The sequence below is a fragment of the Hippocampus bargibanti genome, linkage group LG17, assembly GCF_051943395.1.
Source record: "Hippocampus bargibanti isolate YZ-2025 linkage group LG17, ASM5194339v1, whole genome shotgun sequence".
NCBI lineage: Eukaryota > Metazoa > Chordata > Actinopteri > Syngnathiformes > Syngnathidae > Hippocampus > Hippocampus bargibanti.
In genome coordinates, this window is record NC_142750.1 from 14,296,167 (window position 1) to 14,306,065 (window position 9,899).

The 9,899-nt window shown below is 45.8% G+C and overlaps 1 protein-coding gene across 7 annotated transcripts in view; it reads left to right on the top strand.

Annotated features, from left to right (window-relative positions):
• Positions 1 to 9,308, top strand: part of LOC148885916 (RNA binding protein fox-1 homolog 2-like) — a 35,314-nt gene extending 26,006 nt beyond the window's left edge. For 2 of the 7 annotated variants that reach the window (XM_089017929.1, XM_089017933.1), the window contains 7 exons: positions 75 to 162; positions 329 to 391; positions 2,584 to 2,740; positions 3,708 to 3,759; positions 5,082 to 5,188; positions 5,272 to 5,347; positions 6,660 to 9,308. In XM_089017929.1, the coding sequence (XP_088874055.1) occupies positions 75 to 162; positions 329 to 391; positions 2,584 to 2,740; positions 3,708 to 3,759; positions 5,082 to 5,188; positions 5,272 to 5,347; positions 6,660 to 6,704 (588 nt within the window). In that variant the 3' untranslated portion in view covers positions 6,705 to 9,308. Of the gene's footprint in view, positions 1 to 74; positions 163 to 328; positions 392 to 2,583; positions 2,741 to 3,707; positions 3,760 to 4,088; positions 4,132 to 5,081; positions 5,189 to 5,271; positions 5,348 to 6,659 lie in introns of those variants that run through there. The other 5 variants (XM_089017930.1, XM_089017932.1, XM_089017931.1 and 2 more) reach the window with 5 other exon arrangements.
• Positions 9,309 to 9,899: the final 591 nt, after the last annotated feature.

Here is a 9,899-nt window from a genome sequence, read left to right on the forward strand (position 1 = left end):
ATTGATGTCTACTTGAGTGTCCTCTTTGCGGTTGTGTCTTTTGTGGCTTTGACTGTGTGTCCTTCCATCGCCAGGTGAATAACGCCACTGCCAGGGTGATGACTAACAAGAAAATGGTCAGCCCTTACCCTAACGGAGAGGCTCTGAGCACGCTGCCTTATGGTAACCGCACTGACCGAGCCCTTAACGACGAGGCGTTCAAACCCCGTCACCAAAACAAATGCGCCTATTAGTGTCATTGGCTCTGTTATGACCCCTCTCGACTTTTTGTCTTTCTGCTCTCCTCCCTCGTCTTATTCCACGACACACCTCCTCCCCTGCCTCTCAGCAGGGTGGAAATTGAGCCCGATGGTCGGCGCCGTGTACGGACCGGAGCTCTACGCGGGAATTGGTATGTCTCTATCGTTCTTCACAAAAACATCAGTCCTTCGTTTCTTAATCAGATTCGTATCCACCTTGTAGTCTTTACTCTGTATGAACTCATTCAGTGCTCGACGATGTATCCACTCCAGTGCCAGGAGTTTTGTCATTTTCACTCAAATTGCAGGACCCTCAGAATATTGAGTTTTAAGACTACATCAAGATTCACTTCAGTGTAAGAAACCTTATACTCTCTTCTTTCATCAGAAAAAAAAACAGTTAATTCCTAAGTTATATGGGTCTGGAGTTATCTGAACAATACATACATATTGATTTACAGTAATCTCTTGTTTTTTTGTGGTTAATGGAGACCAGGACCACCCACGATAGATGAAAATATGTGTAATAATAATAATACAGTAAAGTCTTGTTATATCGATATTCTCAGGAGTCGGAAAAAATATCAATATAACCGATATCGATATAACGAGACTTTACCGTACATGTGATAAGACAGAGGGGGGTGCTGGGTGGAGCTGAGAAGATGCACAACCGATCCACATGGCTGAAAACCCTGAGAACCAACAGCCATGTACAAGATCTCTCAGTCATTCGATATTACTTTTATTCTGGCCAGGAGTGTTTTTTCTTGGGAAAAAAAAAATCAGTGATGCACTGAAACCACGATAAGTGATCCACGAAGTAGCGAGGGATCACTCTATATTACACTTTAACAACAGTTGAAGCTGTAACAAAGCTCCAACATGGACAAAAGTCAAATGCTGCCCCCTCATGGAAAGGAAAAACATTGGCAGAGGTCTGACTAGCGCTGTATTGCCACCCCCTGCAAGAAAAACCAAAACCTGAACAAATTCAGGAATGGCGCTCAATTCCCAAATAAATTCGGGAATGGCAGTGAATGAGTCCCCGCTGGTACTTGTTAAAGGACAACAGACACCTTTTTTTGGTGCCTAACTGACATCAGAACAACATTTTATAGCATCTAAAATAGCCAAAACACACAGGCTGATATTTTTAATCAAACGCAAAACACCACAAAAACGACTTAAAGTTGCCCAAAACTGCCATTAATGAGTTCAAAACTGGACAGATTCAGAAAGTCCTGCCCCCAGGTTCGTGACGTCATCTTGGGAACCTTCTGGGCGAATCTGGCGATCCTGGCCCATCCACAAACTGCCTTGCTCCACAATCAAAACAATGGCTTCCGAAAGTTCTGATTTGGAGAAGATGCTTTCTTGTTACTCATCCAGTTATGAATATGATTGAAATAGTTCTGAAGAGGAAAGCATAAGTGGTTTGCGATCGATTAAAAAAGTCTTTCCGTGTCAATTCGAGCCGTATGCAAGCGACGAAACCGGTGAAGGACACGACATATGAAGCATATATGAAGCTCCGTGAATTAGCAATATCGCATCAACTTCGGTGATATGTGGCATATAAGGACATGAATATCAAATAATAAGCTACAAGATGTCAACATCAATGTAGATTGTTCAATGGTTGTGCATGCAAAAAGTTGTTTCAACTTTCAAGATGAAAAGTTACGAATAATTTACGAGCTAGATGACCAACCTCGAGAGGAGCAGAAACAACACGAGAAGATGACAGCGGTTATCCAAGCGGCGAATCGCTAACTCCGGTTAGCTGCTTGTTCCCCTCCGGCTGGTGCGCTACGGCTATGAGCTAACGGCAGCGATTGCTCTCTTCCACCACTGGTAGCACCTTCTTCCCCGTTGTTAGGCTGAGAGGATGACGGCGGTGTTTTCAGACTAAACAAAGTACCAAAAATGCACTCGAAATCTCCCGTGTATCGTTTTCTCGCTCAATTCACAATGTCAACAACTCAGGGAGGAGGTTCCAAAGGTAACGTCACTTGCGGCATCGTCATCGGCTCGAAATTGAATATTTAGCGGCAATTTTTAAAAGTCAAAATATGTATTGCCATATTCGCTGGAATCTTTGTCAAACGCCGTCAGTCGAAGTCATTGGAAGTGATTTTACACATTATGGAAGCAACTATGTCGGGAGGTGTCTGTTGTCCTTAAAAACGAAATAGAGCGCAACACTTCCCTTCTGTTTGCTTTATTCCGTCGCTTTTCTTCACCCCAGATTCCCGACGTATTAATTTTTATTGCGACGTAGACAACATTGAGTGGCTTAACGTTAAGTCTTTTTAAATCTTCCTCTTGCCTTCTTGCGCAGTCCCGGGGTTCCCCTACCCGTCAGCGGCGGCGGCGGCCACGACAGCCGCGGCGGCGGCGGCGGCATTCCGTGGCGCTCACCTTCGCGGAAGGGGGCGGCCCGTCTACAGCGCAGTGCGAGCGGCTGTGCCTCAGGCCGCTATTCCCGCATATCCCGGGTGAGGATTTCATCACACCAGCCGTAGATGCGCATGAGTTGTAGAATGGCGAGCAGTGTATTTAATGCCTGACTTGATTCAATTCTTACTGCCTCCACTATCGCATCATAATTATTTCAATTGCAAAAGTGCACGCATCTGCGTTTGAAAAGTCCCTCGGAGCAGTTCCAAAGCAAAATAGAGATGTAATAACGTGATCTCTCCAAGTCTGCTTTTGCGAGGGACCAATCGGAGGACAGAAAAACATTTTGAGGGCCAGCTCGGTGGCCTTTTGGAGGACACATTTCAACTCTGATTGGTTTTTAATAGCTTGTTCAGTTTCTTTATCATAATGACGACGATGATGAGGATGATTGTTTTATTTATTCAATGAGATGAATTTGTCTTCTGCATGCTGCATGGGTGTGAAATAAATTCTCTCTCTCTCTCTCTCTCTCTCCCCCCCATCCCTCTGTCTCTGTCCCTCTCTCACTCCCACTTATCATGATTTTTGGGACTGGACACCATTCTGTTTTTGCACTCCTGGCCTCACCCCACCTCCTGCCTCTCGGACTTTCTCTACGACCTCTCTCTCTCTCTTCACCTCTCTCATTCTCTCTCTCTCACTCCCTCGCTCTTTCTCTTTCTCTCTCCCTTATCTCTCTTTACCTCTCTCTCTCTTTTTACCTCTCTTTCTCTCTGTCTTTGTCTCTCGCTCCCTCGCTCTTTCTCTCTTTCTCTCTCTACCTATTTGTCTCTCTCTCTTTATCCCCTCTCTCTCTCTCTCTGACTCTCTCTCTTTACCTCTCTCTCCTGTCTCTCTTTGTGTCTCTCTCTCTCTCTTTCTCTTTGTCTCCCTCTCTTTGTCTTTCTCTCTCTCTCTCTCTCTCTCTCTCTCTCTCTCTCTCTCTCTCTCTCTCTCTCTCTCTCTCTCTCTCTCTCTCTCTCTCTCTCTCTCTCTCTCTCTCTCTCTCCCTCTCCCTCCCAGCGTGGTGTATCAAGACGGGTTTTACGGCGCCGCCGACTTATACGTAAGTAATGTGAGTGCCCCGCCAGCGCAAGCTGTGTTGGCCACCTCTCACGGCTTCCTTCTGCTCTTTCCCCGCGGGTGCGATTCGGCGTGTTTGGTCCTTGTCATTCGCAACACGGAGCCGCCATCTTCCCCGCCGGATGAGGTTGTGGCGAATGTGCCCTCAACGCAGCACGCCGACGCTTTTGAAATTGCCCGTTTCTATATCCAAATTGCGGCCGGTCCAACGCGGTCAAAGGAATTTGAGCGTATCCCAAAAAGAGCCGCTCAGTGTGCGGTTGTATGATCAAAGTATGCGTGTCTCCAGGTTGACAACGGTTGTTTCTGTTTTCTTTATAGACTAGTGTTTCGGGACTCAGTCCTTAGTCCCAGATTGCTTCAGGTAGGGTCAACTGAACACCAAAGCCACCGTGTGCATCGCTTTCCCCGATTCCCTATTTACTCTGACCTTACAGTCATCTTCTGATCTGGTCTGGAACACATTGTCTTTTTCGTAGATGTTCTCCTGCTGTATTTATTTCTGGAACTAACTCACTGAATTGTACACGTTGATCGTGATGTGATGTCTTGACTAAAATACTAAATCGTTCAGTAGAGAGCCTGATCTCATCCGGTCTACTCGATTTCAAGGAATTCAATAGCCCTCGGATTTTGTTCTGCATACGAAAAATGACATTTATACAAAGCAGTCCTGATGATGACTCCACGACAAAGTTTGGCCGTCCTTCCTTTGCAATTGGAGGTTTCCTTTCCCTGTGAGACGCAGTCGCCTGCGCTTGAGACGCTCTGAAGTTAAAATGGAGAACATGGCCTCTTCCTGATGTTTCTTTTTTTTTTTAGCATGTGCGCCGCATGCAGACAATCTGCGTTTCCGCTAACAGCCTCCACTTTTGCACTCACCCGCAAGGCCTTGCTTTCTCACGAATAATCCAATCTTCTTGACATCCCAGCCTCAGATTTGGAACAGGGTTCGTTTTCCGCTGCCGAACTCGGACCACCTTGCGCATTTATCGTGTGTTTTATTTCGTTGTGAACGAAATTTTGGTCTGGCGCGTTGGTTTTTCATTGTCACCGTAGTGATGTTGTCTGTGAGCGTCTGTTTTCTTGTCGCTTTCCACATGAAAATGATCAATGTTTGAAACAAATTGATGTGTTTGTTTTCATACTCTCTGTGCAAAGTCTTCACGAATTGATTAATCACGAGCATTGCCGAATTCTCAAACGGCGTGTCTCATGGCGACGACTGAGCTTCCTTCGCACGCCTTACGTGTTTCGCGCGTCATAACCCGACGGTCCGCCTGGGAGTCAGTTGTGCTGTGCGTATGTCTCCAGGGAGGCTATCCCGCCGCCGCCGCCGCCGCTGCCGCCGCCGCTTATCGCTACGCGCAGCCCGCGGCTGTAACCGGAGCAACTGCGGCGGCCGCCGCGTACAGCGACGGGTGAGGAACGACGCCGGCGAACGCGCATTCCGTCGTACCGCAAAGGCCCGACTCTCAACAGCGCACCGTTTTTGCACTTCCAGTTACGGCCGAGTTTACACAACAGATCCATACCACGCTTTAGCCCCCGCTGCTGCCGCCTACGGAGTGGGAGCCATGGTGAGCGAACGCGAGCAAACACGACCTGCGTTTTCACGTATGCCGATGTGTGTTTTGTTGGCTTCCTAAAATGGAGATAGAATTGTCATGTAAATATTTTTGGGTTGTTGTTGCATCTTCTATTTTGTGGATGATTAAATAGGAAGCTTAATTGTATACGGGCTTACTGGCATTTACAGTTGCCCCTTCCACGATTACTGTATTTTCCAGAGTATAAGGTGCACCCCCAATGAATGATGTATTTTCAAACTTTTTCCATCTAGACGGCGCACCTTCTACAATGAATGAAAAAAGTTTTCCAAATATAGTCTAGAAAAATATGTATTATTCCAAATATAAGGCACACCACAGTATAGGCTGGGGTTACGCAAGCTTCTTGTAAAGGGGGTAATGTAGGTGGTTGCTGACGGTAGTTGTGAGACCCGTTGTGGCTCAATATTACTTTACACATAAGGCGCACCGGCGTATTATAATAATAATAATAAATTGTGTTAATTTACTGCCTTTGAAAACTCTCAAGGACACTTTTCAGGCACAGGATAAGAACAACTTTGTTTCTCATATTAAGCAGATTCTTTCCTTACAGACAGTGTAGGTGTTCAAATAGCTGACATGTTTCGCCGACTACTTCCGCCTTCGTCAGAGTGCGACTTTTTTTTTCTGCGGGTGCGCATAAGGCTCGGGGTCATCTTTTGAAGAAAATTAAAGCATTTGGGTGCGCCTTCTATCCTGGAAAATAAGATATTTTAACTCATTCGCTGCCATTCCTGAATTTATTCGAGAATTGAAAAGTGTGACGTGGATCGCCATTTCCAAATTTGTTCGGGTTTTGGTTTTCTTGCGGGGGTGCTGATAAAGCTCTGGTCGGGCCTCTGGCAATTTTTTTTTCCCTACCACGGGGGGGGGGGGGGGGGGGGCATTTGCCTTTGTCCATGTTAGTGCTTTGTTACAGCTCCAGCTGTTGTGAAAGCGCTATATAAATCTATGCGTGTATTGGATAGTATTTTGTACAGCTGTCCCAATTTCAAGCTCAGATAACTCCAGACCCATTTAACTTAGGAATTAACTATTCTTTCTGATGAAAGAAACGAGTCTAAGGTTTCTTACGCTTGATGTTAGGTGGTCCTAATACCTCAGTAATCTGTGGGTCCTGCAATTTGAGTGAAAATGACAAAAACCCTGGCACTGGAGTATCGTCTGGCAGTGAATGAGTTACAAATTGTCTGGTGAACTTCTGTGAGTCGGCCGTAACGCTACTATTTCAGCACCCCCTCGCCTCCAACGTGACCGTGGTCTGTCTTGTCTGTTTCAGGCCAGTTTATACAGAGCGGGATACAGTAGGTTTGCTCCATACTAAAGCCACAAATGGCACCAGAGGAATTTTTTGGCCCTCCGGAAGCCTTTTTTCGTTTGTTTTTTAAGCTCTTTGTTTGGCAGACGCACCCTTCCAACTTTCTGCTGGTGGACTACAGTGACAACCACCCCACCCCACCCCCTCCCTCGCCTTTTTTTCCTCTTGGCAAGAGAGATGATTGCCACATCACCAATTCGTTTGTCTCTGCCCGTCTGTCTGACAAGGACGTAACGAAAAAGCTCTTGGCACAATTTGTGAAGGCAAACTTTTTAGAGACACTATTGGATGGGATGGGTCGGAAAGAGACTTACTCCTGCTTGATCCTCCACACACTACGCCGTTTTCTCCAACTCCTCACGAGAAGCTCTCTGGGCACGCAATCCCACGGTGTCGCCTGGGTGATTGAGCTGCCTGCCACCAAAGCAGCATCGCTCGCCAAAGCGACATTAAAAGTCCACCTTGAAAACAAGCGACCTCCCCCTGCCTTGGCACAGGTGCATTCGTCGTCAATCGCTACAAAACCATCAAATGAAATGCTCAAGTTTTGGTGGGATCTCCAAAATGCCTCCGTTTCAACCCCAAGGGGTACAACGATATATGAAAAAATTCTTTTCTTCTTGTTCCTCTGCCTTACCTCAACGTTTGATTTCAAATCGGTTTTGCTGCCATTCTTATTTCACATGCATTTATTTCTGGTCCCCGCATCATTTCATTGAGTAAATGAGGCGGCTAAAATTGTTTTGGTCATCAACTCCCAACACTAAAAGGGGGAAGCTTGACTCCTTTCTCTCTCAGCCCTTGTAGCTTCAGCAATAATGCTGAAAAAGCAGATGGATGGAGAGGAAAATACCCCCACCTCCCCAGCCACCAACCACCTGATGACATTTAATATACAAGATGAGGGGAAAAGATACCATGAGCATCTGCATCTGGGCTGAGAAAACGTGAAGCCCCCCCATGACGCTGGTCTCATGCATGAAGCAATTTCAATATGTATTTCAATGTTTTTGTCAGTCTCTGGAGACAAAAAATACTTTTTTTGCAGTCTGCATTTTTTGTCCAGGTATCTCCTTCCTATCGTGTCTGATTTTTGCGGGAGGTCCGGCCAAGTTTGTTCCAAGTAATCTGCCTCCATATACTCCCACTATGTTATTATTATTATTGTTTTCCTTTTTTGGTTCCAAAGATTTTTTGTTGTTGTTGAATGAAAAAAGCACACTTTAGACTTGATATATTTCTCTTTATTTTATTTTTTTATTTGTTGTGGTTGTTTTGCGTGTACTCGATCGACTCTGGTATATTTTTTAATTTCTGGGTCTATTTTTCAAGGTGGGTCGGTCGGAACAGTCCGTGGCTGTCTGCGAGATGCATTTCAAAGGTTTGCAGCTCCTTTTGAAGGAACCTGCAATTAATAGCAGTCACCGAGGTTTTTCTGATGCATGATGACTTTTTCTTTCTCCCTCCCCTACTTTCAAACTGTTTTTGCTGCAAATCCAAAAACAACGATGGAAGCTGGAGTCGTGAGGGACATTTGGCGACATGATGGGATGTTTGCAATCGCCAAAGGGAGAAGACTACCTTTCCACTTTTGGAACAATGGAACGTTGTGTGGATGGCAAACATATTGAGGTGAAGATTATTCATACGATAACTGACGGGACCCTTTTTTTCCCATGTTGCAGTTGCTCGCGGAGCAGAACCTTGTTGAGAATGTTTGGTATGACTGTGACACTGAGTGCTGTAGTGAGTCATTTTTGGTGCCTCTAATTTTTTTTCTATGTTGTATTCTTTTTGTCTCATTACTCCTCACAAGTATTACCACGAGTGTTGCTATGCATGCTTTCTTGGGAGACGACAAATATCACCCAACTATTTGCTTTGTGCGTAAATTCTAATCGGATTGCCAGAGGATGATTTGTGCGCGAGCGATCTTTGTTCTATGACGTGGACAGGAACAAACGAACAACTGTGGGATGTTCCCCGATTGAAGACCAGGAAAAAGTCAAAGTATCCGAGACCAAAGTCGATTTCGGTCTGCTTTAATAATTTGGCTGCTGAGGTTGTCACGGTAATCGGCGGTCCTATCAGATACGTTAATTTGGGATGGCCGCCGCCCCTGCATTCCTCCACTCAGCGTGGTTCCTTTTTGTAATAAGTGATAACAGTGCTGAGGAGGCAGACCAGAGCGACCCACTCACTGTGGGGCACTTCAACATGTCAGCAGGTGGTGGGAAAAAAAAACTGTTGGGCAGGTGCACAAAGCATTCTGTGCTTTTTCTTTGGATGGGATGTTCTTCAAACAGTGGGACTGGGGGACTTACCAATTTGAATGCTCGAAGCCAACGTTACACACCCCTGATTCCTTGCACTGTGCTGGCATCAAAGTCGATGTTGGAACATTGTGACCAGGATGAAGGAAAAGGCGTGTGAATTGCATGCGGCCTCTTTTCTGTATCGCACGCTGGCTGTCAAAGGTCGCATTTGACACGCTGACTTTTCATTTCACTCTGTATTTTCTCACCATGTTTGATTTTGACATCCTTGTAACCGCCTTTTGTTTATTCTCCATTATTATTGAATGTATATAATAAACTGTTTGGGTTTTTATACCGCTTTGTGGATTTGAGTATAATTGCTTCACTTGGATGCGATTTACGCATGTTCCGAAATGTTGCTCTTTTTTGTTTGTCTTTGCGTCACTTGAATTGGTCTTATCCAATCAGCAGAGGGGCCATTTGTCATCATACAAAAGAGAAAGCGGTGCGAGTTTCCAATTCCCCCTCGCGAAGCGTTTTCTTTGCCGCACATGAGCTCACGTGAGACTCAGATGATAGATGGAGGCGAGTTTGCTGGATGCTGCTTCTCCACTTTTGCTCTGCGTCAAATCTAGCGCGTCTTCCTCCATTTTGTCCTAATGGAGAAGTGGGGGAAATCTGGAACGCATCTTTTGCTGTAAATGCGCCGCTAATGGTCCCCCGGCTTGGTCGGCCGTGGCTGGCGGCAAGTCTTGTGTGGCTGCTAATTGCACCCATGCGCAAGGGGACAATTGGCCATTTCATGGGGATTCTTGCTCACTGACTGGAAGGGGCGACTGACAGAATGTGTTTGATCGGAGGGGATTTGTGAGGCCATAAATTGACCTTTGCACGCTTTGTGATGTCACTGTAGCAGGGAGCAATGAAGTGGAGATTGTCATCA